Source organism: Triticum urartu, chromosome 4A (assembly GCF_056163025.1).
Source record: "Triticum urartu cultivar PI428250 chromosome 4A, HENAU_Tu73, whole genome shotgun sequence".
NCBI classification, from domain to species: domain Eukaryota; kingdom Viridiplantae; phylum Streptophyta; class Magnoliopsida; order Poales; family Poaceae; genus Triticum; species Triticum urartu.
Window position 1 is genome coordinate 54,377,199 of NC_141876.1, and position 25,754 is coordinate 54,402,952.

The 25,754-nt window shown below is 49.1% G+C and overlaps 1 protein-coding gene and 1 pseudogene across 1 annotated transcript; one reads left to right on the forward strand and one right to left on the reverse strand.

Moving 5' to 3' along the window:
* Positions 1 to 19,877: 19,877 nt before the first annotated feature.
* LOC125550559 (putative CCR4-associated factor 1 homolog 8) lies at positions 19,878 to 20,774 on the reverse strand. Its single transcript, XM_087519541.1, has one exon. It carries the CDS (start codon positions 20,772 to 20,774, stop codon positions 19,878 to 19,880), a length of 897 nt encoding a protein of 298 aa, XP_087375667.1.
* A 2,020-nt stretch (positions 20,775 to 22,794) lies between these two features.
* LOC147974730 (uncharacterized) lies at positions 22,795 to 24,393 on the forward strand (annotated as a pseudogene).
* Positions 24,394 to 25,754: the final 1,361 nt, after the last annotated feature.

Genomic DNA, 25,754 nt, shown 5'->3' on the forward strand with positions numbered 1-25,754 from the left:
GCCTTTCCTGTGGCCTTCTTCCCTGGTGCCTTGTAAGGCACCGGCTCCAGCATCTTCGCTAAACGCGGAGTGACTGGCTCTTCGGGCAGGGGAGCCGGACACCGAATCTTCTTCGCTTGCTTCGACCAGTACTGAAAAAGCTGGTAATGAAAGCACTAGATATCACCCTTGAAACAAGCAAGTAAGGGATGTGTTAAAAATAACATACCTCATTGGGGAGGTGATTTATGTCGTGGCCACAATCCGAATCGGTGGCCGGCGGTATCTCGTTGCCCTTGAAAAGCAACTTCCAGGCATCTTCATGAGTCGTTTCGAAGAGCCTCACCAAGGTATGGTGTTTCTTCGGGTTGAAGTCCCATAGAGGACAGCTTCAGCTCTGGCAGGGGAGGATCCGGCGCACCAGCATCACTTGGATTATGTCGACGAGCTTGATATCCCTATCGATCATGCTTTGTATGCACGTTTGCAGCGCAATCAGCTCATCCGACGAACACCAGTTTGGGCTCTTCTCGACCCAAGAGGTGAGCCGCACAGGAGCGCCGGAGTTGAATTCGGCAGCTGCGGCCTAGGTGGCGTCGCGGGGTTCGGTGATGTAGAACCATAGCTGCTACCATTCCTTGACAGATTCCACGAATGTGCCTTTTGGCTAAGAAAGATTGGCGAGCTTTCTCACCATTGCGCCCCGCACTCTGCGTGCTGTCCGTCCACCACCTTGGGCTTCACATTGAAGGTTTTGAGCCATAACCCGAAGTGGGGGTGGATGCGGAGGAAAGCCTCGCACACGACGATGAACGCCGAGATATTGAGGAAGGAGTTCGGGGATAGATCGTGGAAATATGATGTCTACTACACAACCTTCTTCTTGCAGACGTTGTTGGGCCTCCAAGTGCAGAGGTTTGTAGGACAGTAGCAAATTTCCCTCAAGTGGATGACCTAAGGTTTATCAATCTGTAGGAGGCGTAGGATGAAGATGGTCTCTCTCAAGCAACCCTACAACCAAATAACAAAGAGTCTCTTGTGTCCCCAACACACCCAATACAATGGAAAATTGCATAGGTGCACTAGTTCGGCGAAGAGATGGTGATACAAGTGGTATATGGATAGTAGATAAAGGTATTTGTAATCTGAAAATATAAAAATAGCAAGGTAACTAATGATAAAAGTGAGCGTAAACGGTATTGCAATGCGTTGAAACAAGGCCAAGGGTTCATACTTTCAACAGTGCAAGTTCTCTCAACAATATTAACATAATTGGATCACATAACTATCCCTCAACATGCAACAAAGAGTCACTTCAAAGTCACTAATAGCGGAGAACGAACGAAGAGATTATGGTAGGGTACGAAATCATCTCAAAGTTATTATTTCCAATCAATCCATTGGGCTATTCCTATAAGTGTCACAAACAGCCCTAGTGTTCGTACTAGAATAACACCTTAAGACACAAATCAACCAAAACCCTACTGTCACCTAGATACTCCAATGTCACCTCAAGTATCCGTGGGTATGATTATACGATATGCATCACGCAATATCAGATTCATCTATTCAACCAACACATAGAACCTCAAAGAGTGCCCCAAAGTTTCTACCGGAGAATCACGACGAAAACGTGTGCCAACCCCTATGCATAGGTTCATGGGCGGAACCTGCAAGTTGATCACCAAAACATACATCAAGTGAATCACGTGGTATCCCATTGTCACCACAGATACGCACGGCAAGACATACATCAAGTGTTCTCAAATATTTAAAGACTCAATCCGATAAGATAACTTCAAAGGGGAAACTCAATCCATTACAAGAGAGTAGAGGGGGGAAGAAACATCATAGGATCCAAATATAATAGCAAAGCTCGCGACACATCAAGATCGTATCACCTCAAGAACACGAGAGAGAGAGATCAAACACATAGCTACTGGTACATACCCTCAGCCCCGAGGGAGAACTACTCCCTTCTCGTCATGGAGAGCACCGGGATGATGAAGATGGCCACCGGAGAGGGATTCCCCCCTCCGGCAGGGTGCCGGAACGAGTCTAGATTGGCTTTCGGTGGCTACGGAGGCTTCTGGCGGCGGAACTCCTGATCTATTGTGCTCCTCGATAGTTTTAGGGTACGTGGGTATATATGGGTGAAAGGGATACGTCAGGGGAGCCACGTGGGGCCCACGAGGGTGGAGGGCGCGCCCTAGGGGGGTGGGCGCGCCCCCTGCCTCGTGGCTCCCTCGTTCCTTTCCTGACGTGCACTCCAAGTTTTTCCGGTAGCTTTCCTTCCAAAAATAACTTCGCTAGTTGGTTTCATTCCGTTTCGACTCTGTTTGATATTCCTTTTCTTCGAAACACTGAAATAGGCAAAAAAACAGCAATTATGGGCTGGGCCTCCGGTTAATAGGTTAGTCCCAAAAATAATATAAAAGTGGATAATAAAGCCCAATATTGTCCAAAACAGCAGATAATATAGCATGGAGCAATCAAAAATTATAGATATGTTGGAGACGTATCAAGCATCCCCAAGCTTAATTCCTGCTCATCCTCGAGTAGGTAAATGATAAAAACAGAATTTTTGATGCGGAGTGCTACTTGGCATAATTTCAATGTAATTCTTCTTAATTGTGGCATGAATATTCAGATCCATAAGATTCAAGACAAAAGTTCATATTGACATAAAAATAATAATACTTCAAGCATACTAACAAAGCAATCATGTCTTCTCAAAATAGCATGGCCAAAGAAAGCTATCCCTACAAAATCATATAGTCTGGCTATGCTCCATCTTCACCACACAAAATATTTAAATCATGCACAACCCCGATGACAAGCCAAGCAATTGTTTCATACTTCTAATGTTCTCAAACTTTTTCAATCTTCACGCAATACATGAGTGTGAGCCATGGACATAGCACTATAGGTGGAATAGAATGGTGGTTGTGGAGAAGACAAAAAGGAGAAGATAGTCTCACATCAACTAGGCGTATCAACGGGCTGTGGAGATGCCCATCAATAGATATCAATGTGAGTGAGTAGGGATTGCCATGCAACGGATGCACTAGAGCTATAAATGTATGAAAGCTCAACAAAAGAAACTAGTGGGTGTGCATCCAACTCGCTTGCTCACGAAGACCTAGGGCATTTTGATGAAGCCCATCATTGGAATATACAAGCCAAGTTCTGTAATGAAAGATTCCCACTAGTATATGAAAGTGACATAGGAGACTCTCTATCATGAAGATCATGGTGCTACTTTGAAGCATAAGTGTAGTAAAGGATAGTAGCATTGTCCCTTCTCTCTTTTTCTCTCATTTTTTATTTTTTTTATTTGGGACTTTTCTTTTTTTATAGCCTCTTTTATCTTTTTATTATTTGGGCTTCTTTGGCCTCTTTTATTTATTTATTTTCGTTCGGAGTCTCATCCTGACTTGTGGGGGAAACATAGTCTCCATCATCCTTTCCTCACTGGGATAATGCTCTAATAATGATGATCATCACACTTTTATTTACTTATAACTCAAGAATTACAACTCGATACTTAGAACAAGCTATGACTCTATATGAATGCCTCTAGCGGTATACCGGGATGTGCAATGACTCAAGAGTGACATGTATGGAAGAATTATGAACGGTGGCTTTGCCACAAATATGATGTCAACTACATGATCATGCAAAGCAATATGACAATGATGAAGCGTGTCGTAATAACGGAACGGTGGAAAGTTGCATGGCAATATATCTCGGAATGGCTATGGAAATGCCATAATAGGTAGATATGGTGGCTGTTTTGAGGAAGGTATATGGTGAGTGTATGATACCGGCGAAAGTTGCGCGGTACTAGAGAGGCTAGCAATGGTGGAAGAGTGAGAGTGCGTATAATCCATGGACTCAACATTAGTCATAAAGAACTCACATACTTATTGAAAAAATCTATTAGTTATCGAAACAAAGTACTACGCGCATGCTCCTAGCGGGATAGATTGGTAGGAAAGACCATCGCTCATCCCCGACCGCCACTCATAAGGAAGACAGTCAATAAATAAATCATGCTCCTACTTCACCACATAACGGTTCACCATACGTGCCTGCTGTGGGAATCAGAAACTTCAACACAAGTATTTGTCAAATTCACAACTACTCAACTAGCATGACTCTAATATTACCATCCTCATATCTCAAAACAATCATCAAGTATCAAAGTTCTCATAGTATTCAATGCACTCTATATGAAAGTTTTTACTATTCTTGGATGCCTAGCATATTAGGATTATTTAAGCAAATTACCATGCTATTTAAAACTCTCAAAATGATATAAATGAAGCATGAGAGTTCATATATTTCTATAATACCACCACCGTGCTCTAAAAAGATATAAGTGAAGCACTAGAGCAAATGACAAACTACTCCGAAAGATATAAGTGAAGATCAATGAGTAGTCGAATAATTATGCAACTATGTGAAGACTTTCTAACATTTAATAATTTTAGATCTTGGTATTTTATTCAAACAGCAAGCAAAACTAAATAAAATGACATCTAAGAATAGCAAACATCATGTGAAGAAGCAAAAACATAGGATCAACCGATACTAACCGATAGTTGTTGAAGAAGAAAGGTGGGATGCCAACCGGGGCATCTCCAAGCTTAGACGGTTGAGACTTCTTGAAATATTATCTTGGGATGCCTTGGGAATCCCCAAGCTTGAGCTTTTGTGTCTCCTTAATTCCTCTCATATCACGGTTTCCCTAAATCTCAAAAGCTTCATCCACACAAAACTTAACAAGGATTCGTGAGATAAGTTAGTATAACACATTGCAAAAACCTTATCATACTCTACTGTAGCAAATCACTAAAATTATTATTCAACATTGTGTACTAAATGCCTCTGCATATTTAATAGTCCTATCCTCAAATAGAATCATTAAAGAAGCAAACATATGTAAACAATGCAAACATAACAGCAATCTGCCTAAACAGGACAGTCTGTAAAGAATGCAGCAACATCCATACTTCCCTAGCTCCAAAAATTATTAAAGAAAATTCCCACTGTAGTAAATTTATCAGAGATTAATATGCAAAAGGTTTCAACATTTTATCACATTCTGACTTTTCTAGGGAATTATTGCAACAGCGGTAAACTTTCTGTTTTCAAACAGCAACATGTGGACTTCTAAAATAGGCATAGTAAAGGCTATCAATGCCACTTTTATTAAAATAAAAGATGCAAAACATTGTTCTAAATAACAGAAAGAAAATCCTAACAAAATAAATTGACGCTCCAAGCAAAACACATATCATGTGGTAAATAAAAATATAGCTCCAAGTAAAGTTACCGATGAACGAAGACGAAAGAGGGGATGCCTTCCGGGGCATCCCCAAGCTTAGGCTCTTGGCTATCCTTGAATATTACCTTGGGGTTCCTCGGACATCCCCAAGATTAGGCTCTTGCCACTCCTTATTCCATAGTCCATCGAATCCTTACCCAAAACTTGAAAACTTCACAGCACAAAACTTAACAGAAAACTCGTAAGCTCCGTTAGTATAAGAAAATAAATCACCACTTCAAGGTACTGTAATAAACTCACTCTTTATTTATATTGGTGTTAAACCTACTGTATTTCAACTTCTCTATGGTTTATAATCTCTTTTACTAGCCATAGATTCATCCAAATAAGTAAACAACACATGAAAAACAGAATCTGTCAAAAGCAGAACAGTCTGTAGTAATCTAGATCAAACGTATACTTCTAGAACTCATAAAATTCTCAAATAAATTGATGGAACTGATGAATTTATCTATTAATCATCTTCTAAAATAATTAACTAAATAGCACTTTCCAAATAAAGATGGCAGCAATTCTCGTGAGCGCTAAAGTTTCTGTTTTTTACAACATGATCGCAAAGACTTTCCCCAAGTCTTCCCAACGGTTCTACTTGGCACAAACACTAATTAAAACATAAAAACTCAATCATAACATAGGCTAGATAAATTATTTATTACTAAACAGGAGCAAAAAGCAAGGAACAAAAATAAAACTAGGTTGCCTCCCAACAAGCGCTATCGTTTAACGCCCCTAGCTAGGCATGATGATTTCAATGATGCTCACATAAAGGATAGGAATTGAAACATAAAGAGAGCATCATGAAGAATATAACTAGCACATTTTAATTCTAACCCACTTCCTATGCATAGGAATTTTGTGAGAAAACAACTTATGGGAACAATAATCAACTAGCATAGGAAGGCAAAACAAGCATAACTTCAAAACTTTAAGCACATAGAGAGGAAACTTGATATTATTGCAATTCCTACAAGCATATATTCCTCCCTCATAATAATTTTCAGTAGCATCATGAATGAATTCAAGAATATAACCAGCACCTAAAGCATTCTTTTCATGATCTACAAGCATAGAATTTTTATTACTCTCCGCATAAGCAAATTTCTTCTCATGAATAATAGTGGGAGCAAACTCAACAAAATAACTATCATGTGATTGAAAATTAAGATCAAGATGACAAGTTTCATGGTTATCATTATTCTTTAAAGCATACATGTCATCACAATAATCATCATAGATAGGAGGCATGCTTTCATCATAGTAAATTTGCTCATCAAAGCTTGGGGGACAAAAAATATCATCTTCAACAAACATAGCTTCCCCAAGCTTGTGGCTTTGCATATCATTAGGATCATGGATATTCAAGGAATTCATACTAACAACATTGCAATCATGCTCATCATTCAAATATTTAGTGCTAAATTTTTTATAGATTTCTTCTTCTAGCACTTTAGCACAATTATCCTTTCCATCATACTCACAAAAGATATTATAAAGGTGAAGCGTATGAGACAAACTCAATTCCATTTTTTATAGTTTTCTTTTATAAAATAAACTAGTGATAAAACAAGAAACTAAAAGACTCGATTGCAAGATCTAAAGATATACCTTCAAGCACTCACCTCCCCGGCAACCGCGCCAGAAAAGAGCTTGATGTCTACTACACAACCTTCTTCTTGTAGACGTTGTTGGGCCTCCAAGTGCATAGGTTTGTAGGACAGCATCAAATTTCCCTCAAGTGGATGACCTAAGGTTTATCAATCCGTAGGAGGCGTAGGATGAAGATGGTCTCTCTCAAGCAACCCTACAACCAAATAACAAAGAGTCTCTTATGTCCCCAACACACCCAATACAATGGTAAATTGTATAGGTGCACTAGTTTAGCGAAGAGATGGTGATACAAGTGGTATATGGATAGTAGATAAAGGTATTTGTAATCTGAAAATATAAAAACAGCAAGGTAACTAATGATAAAAGTGAGCGTAAACGGTATTGCAATGCGTTGAAACAAGGCTGAGGGTTCATACTTTCACTAGTGCAAGTTCTCTCAACAATAATAACATAATTGGATCACATAACTATCCCTCAACATGCAACAAAGAGTCACTTCAAAGTCACTAATAGCGGAGAACGAACGAAGAGATTATGGTAGGGTACGAAACCACCTCAAAGTTATTCTTTCCAATCAATCCGTTGGGCTATTCCTATAAGTGTCACAAACAGCCCTAGAGTTCGTACTAGAATAACACCTTAAGACACAAATCAACCAAAACCCTAATGTCACCTAGATGCTCCAATGTCAAAACAAGTATTCGTGGGTATGATTATATGATATGCATCACACAATATCAGATTCATCTATTCAACCAACACATAGAACCTCAAAGAGTGCCCCAAAGTTTCTATCGGAGAATCACGACGAAAACGTGTGCCAACCCCTATGCATAGGTTCATGGGCGGAACCCGCAAGTTGATCACCAAAACATACATCAAGCGAATCACGTGGTATCCCATTGTCACCACAGATACGCACGGCAAGACATACATCAAGTGTTCTCAAATCTTTAAAGACTCAATCCGATAAGATAACTTCAAAGGGGAAACTCAATCCATTACAAGAGAGTAGAGGGGGGAAGAAACATCATAGGATCCAAATATAATAGCAAAGCTCGCGATACATCAAGATCGTATCACCTCAAGAACACGAGAGAGAGAGATCAAACACATAGCTACTGGTACATACCCTCAGCCCCGAGGGAGAACTACTACCTCCTCATCATGGAGAGCACCGGGATGATGAAGATGGCCATCGGAGAGGGATTCCCCCCTCCGGCAGGGTGCCGGAACAGGTCTAGATTGGCTTTCGGTGGCTACGGATGCTTCTGGCGGTGGAACTCCCGATCTATTGTGCTCCTCGATAGTTTTAGGGTACATGGGTATATATGGGTGAAAGAGATACGTCAGGGGAGCCACGAGGGGCCCACGAGGGTGGAGGGCATGCCCTAGGGGGGTGGGCGCGCCCCCTGCCTCGTGGCTCCCTTGTTCCTTTTCTGATGTGCACTCCAAGTTTTTCCGGTAGCTTTCCTTCCAAAAATAACTTCTCCAGTTGGTTTCATTCTGTTTCGACTCCGTTTGATATTTCTTTTCCTCGAAACACTGAAATAGGCAAAAAACAACAATTCTGGGCTGGGCCTCCGGTTAATAGGTTAGTCCAAAAAATAATATAAAAGTGGATAATAAAGCCCAATATTGTCCAAAATAGTAGATAATATAGCATGGAGCAATCAATAATTATAGATACGTTGGAGACGTACCGAAATCTATCCCGTAGTAGAACATAATCCCGCGTACGAAGGGGTGGAGTGGAAACCCTAGTGAGGGAGTCCTGGATTAGGGGGTGTTCGGGTAGCCGGACTATACCTTCAGCCGGACTCCTGGACTATGAAGATACAAGATTGAAGACTTCTTCCCGTGTCCGAATGGGACTTTCCTTGGCGTGGAAGGCAAGCTTGGCGATGCGGATATTCAAGATCTCCTACCATTGTAACCGACTCTATGTAACCCTAACCCTATCCGGTGTCTATATAAACCGGAGGGTTGTAGTTCGTAGGCAATCAACTCCATATACAACAATCATACCATAGGCTAGCTTCTAGGGTTTAGCCTCCTTGATCTCGTGGTAGATCTACTCTTGTACTACCCATATCATCAATATTAATCAAGCAGGACATAGGGTTTTACCTCCATCAAGAGGGCCCGAACCTGGGTAAAATATCGTGTTCCCTGCCTCCTGTTACCATCCGGCCTAGACGCACAGTTCGGGACCCCCTACCCGAGATCCGCCGGTTTTGACACCAACATTGGTGCTTTCATTGAGAGTTCCTCTGTGTCGTCGCCTTTAGGCCCGATGGCTCCTTTGATCATCAATAACGATGCGGTCCAGGGTGAGACTTTTCTCCCTGGACAGATCTTCGTCTTTGGTGGCTTCGCTCTGCGGGCCAATTCGCTCGGCCACCTGGAGAAGATCGAAAGCTACGCCCCTGGCCATCAAGTCAGGCTTGGAAGCTTAAACTACACGGCTGACATCCGCGGAGACTTGATCTTCGACGGGTTCGAGCCACGGGCAAGCGCGCCGCACTATCTCGAGGGGCATGATCTAGCTCTGCCCCCGGACGGTGTCCTGGAGGCCGCACACGCATCGGTTCCGACCCCTAACTCGGAGCCTATTGCGCCAATCGAGGATGAGCGGTTGGACGTCACCTCAGGGGCTGCGATCCCAAAAGCGATCGAGCCGAACGCTAGCCCCGCACTCTGCACGACCCGTGACTCCGAGGATTCGGACTCCTCCCCGGACTCCGGACCTCCCGCGCCCCTGCCAATCGAATCCGATTGGGCGCCGATAATGGAGCTCACCACCGCAGACATCTTTCAGCATTCGCCTTTTGGCGACATCCTGAATTCTCTTAAGTCTCTCTCTTTATCAGTAGAGCCCTGGCCGGACTACGGTCAGCGAGGGTGGGATACAGACGATAAGGAAATTCAAAGCCCACCCACCACCCACTTTGTAGCCACTGTCGACCATTTAACCGACATGCTTGACTTCGGCTCCGAAGACATCGACGGCATGGACGACGATGTAGGAGACGAACAGAAACCAGCACCTGTAGGGCGCTGGAAGGCCACCTCGTCATATGACATATACATGGTGGATACTCCAAAAGATGGAGATGGCGATGGAACAGTGGGGGATGACGCCCCCAAGAAACAGCCAAAGCGCCGGCGTCAGCGGCGCCGCTCTAAATCCCGCCAAAGCAAAAACGGTGATTCCGGCACGGGAGATAATACTACCCCGGATAGCGCCGAAGAACACCCACCTCAGCAAGATTCGGCACAAGAAGATGGAGAAGCCAGCCCTCATGAGAGAGCGGCAGACCGAGAAGTCGAGGATGATAACTATACGCCTCCCTCCGAAGACGAGGCAAGCCTCGACGACAACGAATTCGTCATACCATAAGACCCCGCCGAACAAGAGCATTTTAAACGCAGGCTTTTAGCCACGGCAAGCAGCCTCAAGAAAAGCAGCAACAACTTAGAGCTGCCCAAGATTTGCTAGCTGACAGATGGACTAAAGTCCTTGCGGCCGAAGAGTATGAACTCGAACACCCCTCCAAGAGTTACCCGAAGTGCAGGCCGCTACCCCGATTAGAGGAGGAAGCACCTACATCACCAGCGCATGACATGGCAGACCGGCCACCTCGCGGCCGCGACAGAGAGGCCTCTCGGCCCTCCACCCAAGCCATGCCCCGACGTCGCTCAACTAAGGCACGGGAAAATGCGCCAGACCTGCGAGACATACTGGAGGATAAGGCAAGACAAACAAGATTGATCTACGGATCGCGCAGGCGCCCTACGACATGTGACAATGATCTTCACTCCGGATACAACAAATCCGACCGGGCCGAACACAACAGACATAGCTCTTCCGAGCTGCGTCGTGATATAGCCCAGTACAGAGGCACCACACACCCGCTATGCTTCACGAATGAAGTAATGGATCATAAAATCCCAGAGGGTTTCAAACCCGTAAACATCGAATCATACGATGGCACAACAGATCCGGCGGTATGGATCGAGGATTATCTCCTTCACATCCACATGGCACGCGGCGATGATCTACACGCCATCAAATACCTCCCGCTCAAACTTAAAGGACCGGCCCGGCATTGGCTTAACAGCTTGCCAGCAGACTCAATCGGTTCTTGGGAGGACCTGGAAGCCGCATTCCTCAACAACTTCCAGGGCACTTACGTGCCACCACCGGATGCCGATGACTTAAAATTCAGCAGCCAGAGGAATCGGCCAGACAATTCTGGACACGGTTCTTAACAAAGAAAAACCAGATAGTCGACTGTCCGGACGCAGAGGCCCTAGCAGCCTTCAAGCATAACATCCGCGACGAGTGGCTTGCCCGGCACCTGGGACAGGAAAAGCCGAAATCCATGGCAGCCCTTACGACACTCATGACCCGCTTTTGTGCGGGAGAAGACAACTGGCTAGCTCGCAGTAACAACTTATCAAAGAACCCTGGTAATTCGGATACCAAGGACAAAAGTGACAGGACATGTCGGAATAAGCAAAAACGCCACGTTAGCAGCGACAGCAATGAAGACACGGCAGTCAATGCCGGATTCAAAGGCTATAAATCCGGCCAGCGGAAAAAGCCATTCAAAAAGAATACTCAGGGCCCGTCCAGTTTGGACCGAATACTCGATCGCTTGTGCCAGATACATGGCACCCCCGAAAGGCCAGCCAATCACACTAACAGGGATTGTTGGGTGTTCAAGCAGGCAGGCAAGTTAAGGGCCGAAAACAGAGACAAGGGGCTGCACAGCGACGACGAGGAGGAGCCCAAGCCGCCGAACAACAATGGACAAAAGGGCTTTCCCCCACAAGTGCGGACGGTGAACATGATATACGCAACCCACATTCCCAAGCAGGAGCGGAAGCGTGCGCTACGGGACGTATACGCGATGGAGCCAATCGCCCCAAAGTTCAACCCATGGTCCTCCTGCCCAATCACTTTTGATCGAAGGGACCATCCCACTAGCATCCGTCATGGCGGCTTCGCCGCATTGGTTCTCGACCCAATCATCGACGGATTTCATCTCACAAGACTCCTCATGGACGGCGGCAGTAGCCTGAACCTGCTTTATCAGGATACAATGCGGAAAATGGGCATAGATCCCTCAAGGATTAAGCCCACAAAAACGACCTTTAAAGGCGTTTTACCAGGTGTAGAAGCCAGCGGTACAGGCTCAGTAACACTTGACGTGGTCTTCAGATCTCCGGAAAATTTCCGAAGCGAAGAATTAATCTTCGATATAGTCTCGTTTCGCAGCGGCTATCATGCCCTGCTCGGACGAACCGCATTTGCAAAGTTCAATGCGGTGCCGCACTACGCATATCCCAAGCTCAAGATGCCAGGCCCTCGAGGTGTAATCACGGTCAACGGAAACACCGAACGCTCCCTCCGTACGGAGGAGCACACGGCGGCTCTCGCAGCGGAAGTACAAAGTAGCCTTCTCAGGCAATTCTCCAGTCCGGCCATCAAAAAGCCAGACACGACCAAGCGCGCCCGGAGTAACCCACAGCAGGACCGCCTGGCACACTCTGAGCAAGCGTAGCAATACGGCCCCAACCCCAGCTCTCGCGACATAACGAAACCAGTACCTCGCGTACATAACTACGCCCTTGAAATACCATGGGCATAGGGGAAGGGGCACAATAACGGCATGCCAAAAATACGGCTTAAAACGTACTAGGGGCTGCCGGATTCCTTTTTTAATTTTTTTCTTACTTTCAGGTCTCCATACTTCGGACGACCTGTTCGGCAATTCGACTGCCGCACAAACGATGCAAGCTCCAGGGAGGCAGACAAGCCATGCCGCATTATGGAACTCCCAGGTGGTCTCTGTTACGAGCGGTATACCTGTTTTAAATACAATTCCGCGGCCTGCCCCTGGTCAGGACATACTAAATAGTCCAATATCTTTTGCTTTGTATAGTTCGGCTTTGGTAAATAGCCTCTCTATAAACAATGCTTAGCTTCTTGTCTATTTTTTGCATTATCTTCTTTTCACATTTATGTTTATTAAATGACATGATTGCACCCGTACACCATGGTACGGCAAACACGCCAGGGGCTTCAGTACCCCTCATAATGGTGTGAGAAGTCCGTACACTTTCACAAGTGCGGCACCCCGAACTTATAGCACTATATGCATCGGCTCCGAATCATGATTTGGGTCAATAGTTGGGTTTGCCCGGCTCCTATGTTTTGGTGCCTTACGTTTCGCTCTATCGGCTAAGGTAGCACTAGGAGAACCACTGCGATTGTAACCCGGTTCAGCTGGGTTAAGCACCTCAGTGGAGAAAGCTAAAACTGACTGTCATGATGTGGCGAGAGACCGGTCGCTGTTCGAGAGGTTTTTCGAGTCCCTAAAGGCTTATGCCGCTTCGAGCGAGGAGCTGGCTTTGTCCGGCCAAGGCATGGATAGCGCTTCGAACTCGGTCTTCCGAACTAGGGGCTTCGCCGAAATTTAAAATTATAGAGTTCTATGGCTAAGTGAGAGTGTTCAAGTATTATAGTCCGATTGCCTGGTTCGTTGTGCTGAGCGCCTCCCTCGAAGGACCCAACTATGGGAAAAAGAGCGCTTAGGTTTATCCCGAACACCCCAGCACTAGTAGCATGGGGGCAGAAGCCGACGACTGGCCATCTCTCAATTTTTGATAAACAGCCGCACAGAAAGTAATATTTTAAATTCAATAAGCATTGCTTAGCGCACATGAACAAGTTTTCAGCGCACAGGATAAACACGAGCGAGTTCATTCAAAAATCACATCCTTGGTACATTCATCCGCCACAAGGCGGGCACCTGCAAGAACATCCTTGTAGTAGTTCTCGGGCTTGCGATGCTCCTTCCCCGGTGGCGGCCCGTCCCTAACAAGCTTCTCACCGTCCAGCTTACCCCAGTGCACCTTTGCACGGGCAAGGGCCCTACGGGCACCTTCGATGCAGACGGAGCGCTTGATGACCTCGAGCCTTGGACAGGCCTCCACCAGCCGCCGCACCAGCCTGAAGTAGCTCCCAGGTAGGGCCTCTCCGGGCCACAGCCGAACTATGAAGCCCTTCATGGCCTGTTCGGCCACCTTGTGGAGCTCGACCAGCTGTTTCAGCTGGTCGCTCAAGGGCACAGGGTGTCCGGCCTCAGCATACTGAGACCAGAACACCTTCTCCGTCGAGCTTCCCTCTTCAGCTCGGTAGAATGCGGCGGCGTCGGATACGCTGCGGGGAAGATCTGCGAATGCCCCTGGAGAGCTCCGGATTCGGGTAAGTAACAAGTAGTTTTCATGAGAGCCTGAAGCTCTTGCTGCACCTCGCCGACACGGGCCTCAAGTCTCTCTCGCTCAGTGCGCTCCGTGGCCGCTTTCTTTTCGGCCTCGGACAGCGCCTGCTTGAGGGTCGCCACCTCAGTCGTGGCCCCTACAATAAGCAGTACAATCCTGTTATTTTTTGCAATCACGTCTTTTTATAGGCACTTTTTTCTGTAAGGTATTTCTTACCTTCTTTCTCCTCGAGCTGCCGCTTGGCAAGGCCGAGCTCTTGCTCGGTCCGCTCGAGTCCCTGTTTCAGGGCACCCACCTCCGCAGTCAGTGCGGCGGTGGCTAGCAGCGAAGCCTGCATACGCATATTGACTCTTTGTTGTTAGACTCCTGCGAAATTTAATAGATCCTCTATTCGGCTTTTCTTTCTGAATGCCAAACAGAGCATCAGGGGCTACTGTCTATGCGGTTATATTCTTACATATTTTTTACTTACCTCGAAGTCTGTTAGAAGGCTAGCGCAAGCTTCACTCAGTCCGCTCTTGGCGGACCGAACCTTTTGAATCACCGTACTCATAATAGTACGGTGCTCCTCGTCGATGGAGGCGCCGTCAAGCACCTCCAGCAGATTGTCCGGCACCTCTGGTTGGACGGAGGCCGCCGGCTCAGAAGGCTTGCTCCTCTTGGAAGGAGTTTGCCTACCGCGGTCCGGAACTGTTGAAGATTCTGGCGCGGTGTCCGGCACAAAGCCGGACTTGGAGCCCTGGGGGGTCTTGTCCCCTTTACTCCTGGAGTCCGGGAGGTCGCCTTGCGGCTCCTCCAGGACCACCTCCTCCTGCCCCGGAGCTCATTGCGATGCCACTTCGGCGTCATCCGCAGTGCGGGGGGAGACAGCGGGCGGAACTGAGTTCACGTCCGATGAATCCAGGGAGCCGCTCGACGACTCGTTGAGTTCGGCCCGGGGCGGGCTGCATAATTATGTTCGACATTAGGGAAGCCTACGCAACAAAGCAACGTCATGAGTTACTCTGATATCCAAATACTTACGATTTCGCCGGACGCTTGGCCCTATCTGGCCACTCCTCTTCGTCCTCTTCAGCGTCGGGGGAGTAGTTCGGCGGAGGGGTCTTCCTCTTCCTGGACCCTTCGGCCTCCCCCGTTGGGGCAGCCTTCCTTTTCTTTCCTCCCCCCGCTGGAGGGGGAGAGTTTTCTTCTTCCTCCTCCTCGTTCTCACGGGAGGAGAGCGTCTCGGACTCGTCGGATGACGAGTCCGACACCACCACATTACGGGTACTCTTCCGAGTCCCCGTGGCCTTCTTCTTCTTGGCCTTCTTCTCCGGCACCACATAAGGCGCCGGAACCAGCAGCTTCACTAGGAGAGCAGGGGCTGGGTCTTCGGGCAAGGGAGCCGGACAGTTAATCGATCCGGACTGCGCCTGCCAAGCCTGTCAAACGTGAGGGAGTTTAGATCCCACATAGAGTCAAACTATGAAGAAACTTAACATCCTGTAAAAGATGAAAATAGCTTACCTCGCTAGCGTGATGCTGCGAGCTGTATCTGCGGTCCTCGGAAGCGGATGTGGGAGCCTCGGCGCCTTTGGTTAGCACCTTCCAGACGTCTTCATACGTCGTGTCGAAGAGCCGGTTAAGGGTTTGGTGCTGCGCCGAGTCGAACTCCTACAGATTAAAGCCCCGTTGTTGACACGGGAGGATCCGGCGGACAAGCATAACCTGGACTACATTGACAAGCTTGATCGGCTTGCTCACCAGGGACTGGATGCATGTCTGCAATCCGGTCACCTCTTTTTTGTCGCCCCATGACAGGCCCGTCTCTTTCCAGGACATAAGCCGCGTGGGGGTCCGGATCGGAACTCGGGGGCTGCGATCCATTTCGGATCGCGCGGCTCGGTGATGTAAAACCACCATGATTGCCACCCCTTCAGAGTCTCCACGAAGGAGCCCTCGAGCCATAGGACGTTGGCCATCTTGCCCGCCATGGCGCCTCCGCACTCCGCCTGGCTGCCGCGCACCACCTTGGGCTTGACGTTGAAGGTCTTGAGCCAGAGGCCGAAATGGGGGCGGATGCGGAGGAAAGCCTCGCACACGACGATAAACGCCGAGATGTTGAGGACGAAGTTCGGGGCCAGATCGTGGAAATCCAGGCCATAGTAGAACATGAGCCCCCGGACAAATGGGTGGAGTGGGAAACCCAGTCCGCGGAGGAAGTGGGGAAGGAATACTACCCTCTCATGGGGCCTTGGGGTGGGGAGAAGCTGCCCTTCCTTGGGAAGCCGGTGCGCGATGTCCTTGGACAAGTATCCGGCCTTCCTTAGCTTTTTGACATGGCCCTCCGTGACGGAGGAGACCATCCACTTACCTCCCGCTCCGGACATTGCTGGAGGAGGTTGAGGTAGGAAGCGCGGGCTTGGGCGCTGGAGCTCGGGTGCGCAGGAGATGGATAGACAAAGGAGGAAGAAGGCGTAGGTAAAAAGGTGGATCCTTGTCCCCTTATATGGGCGGATGCGGTTGTGCGTCCCCACCTACCTAGTAAAACTCGCTTGCCTCCCAAGCGCCATGATAAGTGGCGCGGTTGGGTTACCCACGTCCGTATTGATGAGAATCCCGTAAAAGGGGGGTACACGATCTCTGCTTTGACAAGACGTGCCAAGGAAACCGCCTCGCAAAACATGCTGAGGTGGAAAAGTGAAAACGATTCGAGCGAAGGACTTGGCTGTAGTGTGATGACGCACTGCGGAATACGTCAGCAGATTTGATTTGTGTTAATATTATTCTCTCTATGGCAATATGTGGAAGCTTATTTTGCAGAGCCGGACACTACTCTTGGTGTTTACAATCTTCTATGAAGGACTTGGAGGAGGAACCCGCTTTGCAATGCCGAAGACAATTTGCGCGCCGGACTCGTCGTCATTGAAGCCTGGTTTAGGGGCTACTGAGGGAGTCCTGGATTAGGGGGTGTTCGGGTAGCCGGACTATACCTTCAGCCGGACTCCTGGACTATGAAGATACAAGATTGAAGACTTCTTCCCGTGTCCGGATGGGACTTTCCTTGGCATGGAAGGCAAGCTTGGCGATGCAGATATTCAAGATCTCCTACCATTGTAACCGACTCTATGTAACCCTAACCCTATCCGGTGTCTATATAAACCGGAGGGTTGTAGTCCGTAGGCAATCAACTCCATGTACAACAATCATACCATAGGCTAGCTTCTAGGGTTTAGCCTCCTTGATCTCGTGGTAGATCTACTCTTGTACTACCCATATCATCAATATTAATCAAGCAGGACGTAGGGTTTTACCTCCATCAAAAGGGCCCGAACCTGGGTAAAACATCGTGTTCCCTGCCTCCTGTTACCATCCGGCCTAGACGCACAGTTCGGGACCCCCTACCCGAGATCCGCCGGTTTTGACACCGACACCTAGCCCGCGGAGGAAGTGGGGGATGGACACTATCCTCTCGTTGGGCTTCGGTGTGGGGATGATTTGTCCCCGGGCTAGAAGACGGTGGGTGATTTCCTTCGCCAGGTACCCGACCGCCCGAAGCTCGGTGACGTTCTCCTCCTTCACAGAGGAGGCCATCCACTTGCCTTGACCTCCGGATCCGGACATGGTTGAGTGCTTTCTCGAGACAAGGGCAATGAGAACTTGGGCGCTGGAGCTCAAGGACGGAGAGGCAAGAGGAAAGCGTGGGGGAAGAAGGAGGAATCTTATCTTCTTATAAGGGCGGTGAATATCGAACCCCCCCATTCGCCTTAAAATTCACCTGCTCCCAAGGCTGTGTAAACGGCACGGTTGGGTTACCCACACCCGTATTGATGAGAATTCCGTGATAAGGGGACACGATCTCTGCTTTGACAAGACGTGCCAATGACAACCGCGTCTCGAAACGTGGGGCGAAAAACGGTTCGAAATTATAACCGGACAGGCGTGACGTCACATTACTAAAGTTGTCAGCGGATGGGACTCGTGTGTTATTATATTCTCTCTATGGTTGTGTGCGGTATGTGTTACAGGTCTGGACACAATCAATTTGTCTGAAGACTATTTGGGAGTTCGGAAGGAGGAACCCGCCTTACATAGAGTCGGTTACAGGTCATTGAAGCCAGGTTCAGGGGCTACTGAGGAAGTCCTGGACTAAGGGGTCCTCGGGCGTCCGGCCTGTTATCTATGGGCCGGACTGATGAGCTGTGAAGATATGAAGACCGGAGACTGTATCCGTGTCCGGATGAGACTCTCTTTGGCGTGGAAGGCAAGCTTGGCGAACAACTATGAAGATTCCATATTATGTAACCGACTCTATGTAACCATAGGTTCCCCCCGGTGTCTATATAAAACGGAGGACTTAGTCCGAATAGGGGATACTCAATACCTTAATCATACATGCTAGACTTCTAGGGTTTAGCCATTACGATCTCGTGGTAGATCAACTCTTGTAATACTCGTATTCATCAATATAAATTAAGCAGGACGTAGGGTATTACCTCCATCAAAAGGGCCCGAACCTGGGTAAAACATCGTGTCTCCTGTCTCCTGTTACCATCAACCTTAGACGCACAGTTCAGAACCCTCTACTCGAGATCCACCGGTTTTGACACTAACAACGACGGCCATCTCTGAAAAATCAAGCGCCACGGCCACTCGGATCAAGCATCGCCCGCCATCCCCGAAATCAAGCGCCACCGGCGGTCCCCAAAATCTAGCGTTGTCGGCCGCTCGGATCAAGCGCTGCCAGCCGTCCGCGAAATCAAGCGCCGCCGGCCGGTCGGATCTTGTGCGCATGCCTCGGTTAATTGAGAATATAACCAAAACGTTGATTAATTGAGAAACGAGGAAGTAATTAGCAATGATGTTTCATTTTCCTCTCTCATGTAGAACAGTAGAAGGGTGCAGCTAGCGTGACGTATCTTGGAAAAGTATGATGCATATATTAGTAACTTGATTCGGCTACCTGGGCAACAGTACTATTTTTTCAAGAATACGACGAGAAAATTGCATAACAGTTTTTCTTGTATAGAAGATAGCAAAAGAGTCTACACGATATTTCTTCAATAGAACGCTGCTAGGTAGTGTTGCAAAAAAAGAAAAAGGAACTGGATATCTTTATACTATATAACTTTAACATATTTTTTGCGATTACATGGGCAACATTACTATGAAGCTATATTGAGAAAAAAAAAGACTAATACTTAGAACTTCAAAAGTGTAGTACTACTAATTCTTCAGACTTCAAGAACTTGATCAGAACTACCAAAGAATGCAAGTCGGTGCCAGCCTTCCTTGCACGCACTTCAAAGTATCGACTCAGCATAGTTGGTGTCAGATCCATGAAGTGGATGCCTCTTCACGTCACCGCCGAACTCTCTGTACTTCCTTGCTACCTGTTACCTGAACTTTTTTGTTGTTGAGAAAACTATGAAGCTTCACTGAAACGAAATTTTTCGGACTTTACTGAAATCTAGTGCTTGAACTTAAAAAAAAACTAGTACTATAATACTAAGAGACCTGTAAAACTGTAGTACTCTGTTCGATCCATGTTAAGTGCCGCTGGTTTAGTACTCTCTTCAAGTTACCATGGACGCAAAGATCGGTCTTCCTTGCACGAGCTTCGAATTCTCGGCTCAGCATTGTTGGTGTGAGATCGACCTAGCTAGTGCAGGCCTTTAAGAAGACCCCGGTATTTCCGCACGTCGCCGCCGAGCTCTACGTACTTCAGCCGCATGAAGACCTGTAGCGCGTGCACGCCGGCGGCAGCTGCGAGGTGAGGGCTCCCCAGCGGCGGATGGAGGCCGAGGTGAGTGACGATGTGCTCCAGCGCCCGCGGCATGGCTGGGCAGTCGGCCGCCATCCTGGCCACATCATAGACCTGGTCGCCGAGGTAACGCCGCACGGCGGCGTTGAACCCGGCCATGTCTCGCGGCAGCGCGGCCCCGCCGGTGACAATCTTGAGCAGGTATGCGACATGGTAGGCCCCGGCGTAGGTGATCCAACTCCGCGACCGCCCACGCCGAGCGCCGACCAGGCCGGATTCAAACAGCTTCTTGCTTAGCATGTCGGCGCTGACGCCGTGGTCGCGGAGCGCGCCGACGTTGAGGCCGCGGCCGGCGAGGTACGCGAGGGAGTTCTCGTCGTGCGGGTCGGCATGGGGGCGGAAGTCGCGGAGGTTGAACTCCCAGGCGGCGAGGTACCCGCCGTCGCTGTCGTAGAGCGCGATGCCGACTTGAAGCGGCTTCAGGCCGTCGACGTTGGCCTTCACGAGGGCGTAGCGCTCCTCCACGGTGAGGGCGTTGTGGTCCTGGCTGGGGTGGTGGACGACGCCCGGGTAGTGCACGTCGACGGCGACGTACTGGGCTCTCCTGGCGACGTGGCAGAGGTTGGCCGATTCATGCTTGAAGTTGAAAGCCCACACGGAGCGCACAGGGACTGCCCACGACGCCCATACCGGCGACATGGGTGCATGGTAGAAGTACGGCGGGGGCTGCATCGGGAACGTGTGGTGGAAAGGTAGCGGTGGCGGCGGCGGAAACATACCGGTGGGCGGGTTCATGCCTCTGATCAGCAGGAGAAGCTTGTAGCTCTGCGTTCGTGTTAGCTAGGCGGGTGGTGTGTTTCGCATTATAAGGAAGGAGAGGGAGTGGAGTCGTAGTCGTAGTCGGGCGAGGAAGGATATTGCGGTGGTCGGACACGGACCGGCTGTAATTCAGAGAAGCTAAGCAGCGTGGGTCATACGAACTCTTTATATTTTTTTGGCGGGGAAGTGGGTCATAAGAACTCGCAGCGTGGGGAAGTATCAGGTGATGCAAGATGTTTACGAGACATGTCTACAACCTATAAAAAGTTCAAATCAAAATTCGAAATACAGAAAGAGATACAAAAACGATAAATCCAACATTTGAAATACAGAAAGGACAAAAATAAAAACTCAGACACTAACCAATACCATGCCGGATTTGTCTTTCCGTTTCTCTTTATGAATTTTGAATTTTGACTTGAATATTTTAGGAAAACGTTTAAAACCGGCAGAACGGGCGAGTCTTCAGCTGGCAGCCTCGCGCACGTTGGCCCATGTGATGAAGCAACCACCAGAAACGCGACACGTGTCTCCCTTATCCCTTTGCTCTGAACACCCGCAGGCACTTCTTCTTTTTCCACGCAAAGGAACTCTTCTTTCTCTTTCGTTTTGAAGACGACGAGGGATGTCGCCGAGGGTCGGACGCCGGCGCTGGAGACGACACGCTCGACCCTGCGATGGGGGCCGACATTTTTTGGCCGGAGCCGGCCACTGATGGAGCTGCAACCATGCATCAGAAATGCTGGAACCAGCCGTCGGAAGAGCTACAACCGGGGGCACCATCCATGTTGGAACCGGCCATCGCCGGAGCTACAACCGGGGGCACCATCCATGTTGGAACCGGCCATCGCCGGAGCTACAACCGGCCGCGGCAGAGCTGCAAACGGCGGTCGAAAATGCTGGAACCTGCCACTAGAATTGCTGGAACTAGAATCAACAGAGTTGCAAACCCGGCACTGACACGCCTGAACCTATTGTCGTCGGAGCTGTAACCGGCCACAAAAATTGCTGGAAACGACCATCGGCCGAGCTGCAATCTCGGAGCAGCATGGCATGACAGACGACAAATTTTGCTGGAACCTTGTCACAACTGATACTGCACCAGTGCCCACCAGCGGTACCGAGCGGCCCAAGAGAAGAAGGAAGCCCAACAAGCTTTTTGACCCCTCGACCTGGAAGCTGTAGCGGATCGTTAAGTAGGCCTCGGTGGAGTGGAGAGGGGCACGAAAGTGTAATAGGCTGAACCCCCTCCCCGACTCTTTCCTCTATATCCTCCTCCTCTCACCTCCCGATCCCCTTTCCCCCGCTCAAACCCTAACAAGATCTGCTTCTAATCCGCCATGATTGCTTGAATTGAGTAAGAGGGCCGTGACATATGGTATAAGAGCTTCCAGATTACCTACAGAAACCCACCTACACCACCCGACAGCAGAGGCAAGCGGGAGAGATGGAGCAGAGGGTGGAGGAGTTGTCGGCGGCACTGAAGACGATCCAAGAGCAGAACGAGTCGATCATGAATGCGGTGGCGGCATCCAACGCCATCTTCGCCGAGATCCGCCCGGTGGTGGTGGATTTGGCGGAATGGAGGCCGCAGCTGGAGCAGTCCGTCACCGAACTGCGGCAAGAGCTCGGGGGTGTGCGCCAAGAGATCGACACCATTGCGTGCAACCCCGTCCTCGCCCTCAAGCCATCAGACCTAGCTCCGATCCTCCCAAGGCCAAGCGGCGTGCCGTACCTCAATGGCAGCAGTAGCAACTCTCACGGGCCCGATGGCCACCGTGTCGATCTACTTCACCGGGGCGTTGGTTCTGGGGTGGTCACCACCTTAGTCCCGCCTCCGGTCACGAGTACGTTTCCAGGCCCTTGTTCCCGTCCTATGGAGAGCCCGCATTAGACTGAGAGTCGATCGAGGCCTTTGGGGCGTTCACCTGTGCATGGGTCGTCCCGATCGGGCAGCCCGTTCCGGCATCGTTCATCTATCATGCCCAGACCTAAGATGGATTTTCCCCCATTTTGGGGGGAGCGGCCACGCAATTGGAAGAGGAACTGCGAGTCGTATTTCAGGGTGTTTCATCTAGATCCAGAATTTTGGGTAGATACCGCAGCCATGCACTTCACGGGGGCAGCAATGGTCTGGTTGGAGAACAATGGGTTCGACTTGCGTCATATGGAATGGGAGAAATTTTGTGCCGTGGTCTGTGAGCAGTTCAAGAGGAACGAGTTCAATGGCCTATTGCGTCAGCTCTTTCATCTGCGCCAGACTGACTCGGTGTCAGATTACACTGCTAGGTTCACCGAAATTATGTATTCCTTGCTTGCTCACAGCACTACCTGGGATCACGCTCTGTTCCCGTCTCGTTATGTCGATAGTCTTAGGACGAAATTCGCGTGGTTGTTTTGGTGCATAACCCAAAGGATCTCGATGCTGCTGTTTCTCTTACTTTCTTACAGGAAGAGGCGTTGGAGATTTCCAAGCGACGCGAGCCTCGGCGCTCAGAAGGGGGAGCAGGGGCTGGGCAGAGCAGCTGCTCGCGCCTCCGGGGCGCCATGCCACTTCCGGCACCACCAGGGCGACCACCACCAGCGGCTGCAACAGTCGCGGACGACCGTCGGGGGGCAAGTATGGACAACGCCCGAAGCAGCAACATGGTCGACGATCGCCTCTCCACACTCAAGGCCTATCACCGGGCCAAGGGGCTGTGCTATCTGTGCAGAGAGAAATGGGGCAGAGAGCACAAATGTGCAACATCAGTTCAACTCCACGTAATTCAAGAGATGTTCAAGGTGTTGGGTTTTCCAGGCATATCAACCAACGAAGAACAATCTAACTCTGACAGTGAGTGCCACACCATCTCAAGGGCTGCTATGCAAGGTACAGTAGCCCCACAAACAATCAAACTACAAGGAAAGATTCAGCAACAACAAGTGTTGATGCTTATTGACTCAGGGAGCTCACACAGTTTCATTAGCACTGATCTGGCTAGCCGGTTGCAAGGGGTGTGCAGCACCACAAGCTCTCTGAAGGTCAAGATCACAGACGGAGGGCAATTGATTTGTGACAAGGCCATCAATCAGTGCACATGGACTGTTCAGGGACACAAGTTCTGTTCTGATCTCAAAGTGTTGCCGCTGGGCTGCTATGATATGATTGTTGGCATGGATTGGCTTGAGCAACACAGCCCGATGGATGTGCATTGGGGGCGCAAACTGATGTCGTTCATACATCATGGGAAGAAATCTCCCTGTGCGGAATCCAGCCCCAGACTGAGGAGTGCCATCCCATGTCATTGGATCAACTTCACTTCCTGGTGGCATGCAATGGCATTCACCAAATGGTTCAGCTGCAGGTCGTGGAGGAAGGGGCGAAGGGGCAGGCAGGAAAAGGTCTACCATCACTGGTGGCCGAGCTGATTGGCAAATTCTAGGCCCTATTCGAAGCACCCAAAGGATTGCCCCCATCCAGACCCTTTGACCACAAGATTCCATTAATACGGGAGCTCAACTAGTCAACATCAAATCTTATCGATACAATCCTTCCCAGAAAGATGAGATAGAGAGACAGATAAAGGAGATGTTGCAACAAGGCATTATATGATAAGAAAATAGGCAGTTTTTCGAGTAAATTAATCCATGAATAAATCATGAGCATGACATGGACAGCATTGATAACACATTGATTACAATCTAACAGAGCATGTACTACGCATATAGTAGAAACATCTACGCATATCGCTAGTACTGCTACAACAGAAAGAAACACGAGAAGGATAAACGATGTATACCCTCCAATCGGCCACGTGGCGGTGGTGGTGGCAGCAGCAGCCGCAGCATCCTTCTTGTCGGCCTCGGCCTTCTCAGCGGCGGCACGGTCGGCGTCGGTCGACATGGTGATGACGAAGGTGATGCGGACGTAGATGAACAGAAGCGAGCAGTCGCGTAATCACTACCCAAAAACCTAATCGCCCCTCTCCCGTACAGGATCTGGAGAAGCAGGGTTTCAGAGGCCTGCTCTCCCGTCAACCGTGTACGCGGTGAACGGGACGGAGTCGCCGGCGGCAGCAGCAGCAGAGGAACGACGTGGGCGTGGAGGCGGAGATGCGTTCTGTTTCGTGGCGGCTAGGGTTGGCAGCGTCCCACATATATATATGCGGCCGCGCGTGGAGAAACATGGGCTGAACCCACGTCCAAGTCGGTAGCCCATGATCCGAAACATGGGCTGAACCCACGTCCAAGTCGGTAGCCTATGATCCGACGTCTCAGATCATGGCCCTACCTGTCAAAGACTCTCCGTTCTTGACCGGCAAAAAGAAGCGCATAGGAGTGAGCTCGGCTCGGCTCAATCCCGCAACCCGCGGCGCGTCGTGACGAGGCGTGGCGAGCGGAGGAGGAGGAGTGCGCGAGGGCCTCATCTCTTCTCAAGCTCCAATAGCATGGGGGAGAGAATCCCTTATAAACCACTCCAACTCTCCTTCCACTTCCGGGGTGGGACTAAACTTCCCCGGGCCAGTGCTCCTCTGAGTGTTGGTCCAAACTAGAGTCCTGTGCAGCGCCCCCTTGGGGAAACTCGAGGTTTGGTTTTAGTTGTACGGAGCGCTCATCTGAGTGTGCCCTGAGAACGAGATATGTGCAGCTCCTATCGGGATTTGTCGGCACATTCGGGCGGTATTGCTGAATTTGTTTTGACTTGTCAAAGTTGTCTTGTAGAACCGGGATACCGAGTCTGATCGGAATGTCTCGGGAGAAGGTATATCCTTCGTTGACCGTGAGAGCTTGTCATGGGCTAAGTTGGGACTCCCCTGCAGGGATTTGAACTTTTGAAAGCCGTGCCCGCGGTTATGGGCAGATGGGAATTTGTTAATGTCCGGTTGTAGAAAACCTGAAGTTGACCTTAATTAAAATACATCAACCGCGTGTGTTACCATGATGGTCTCTTCTCGGCGGGGTCCGGGAAGTGAA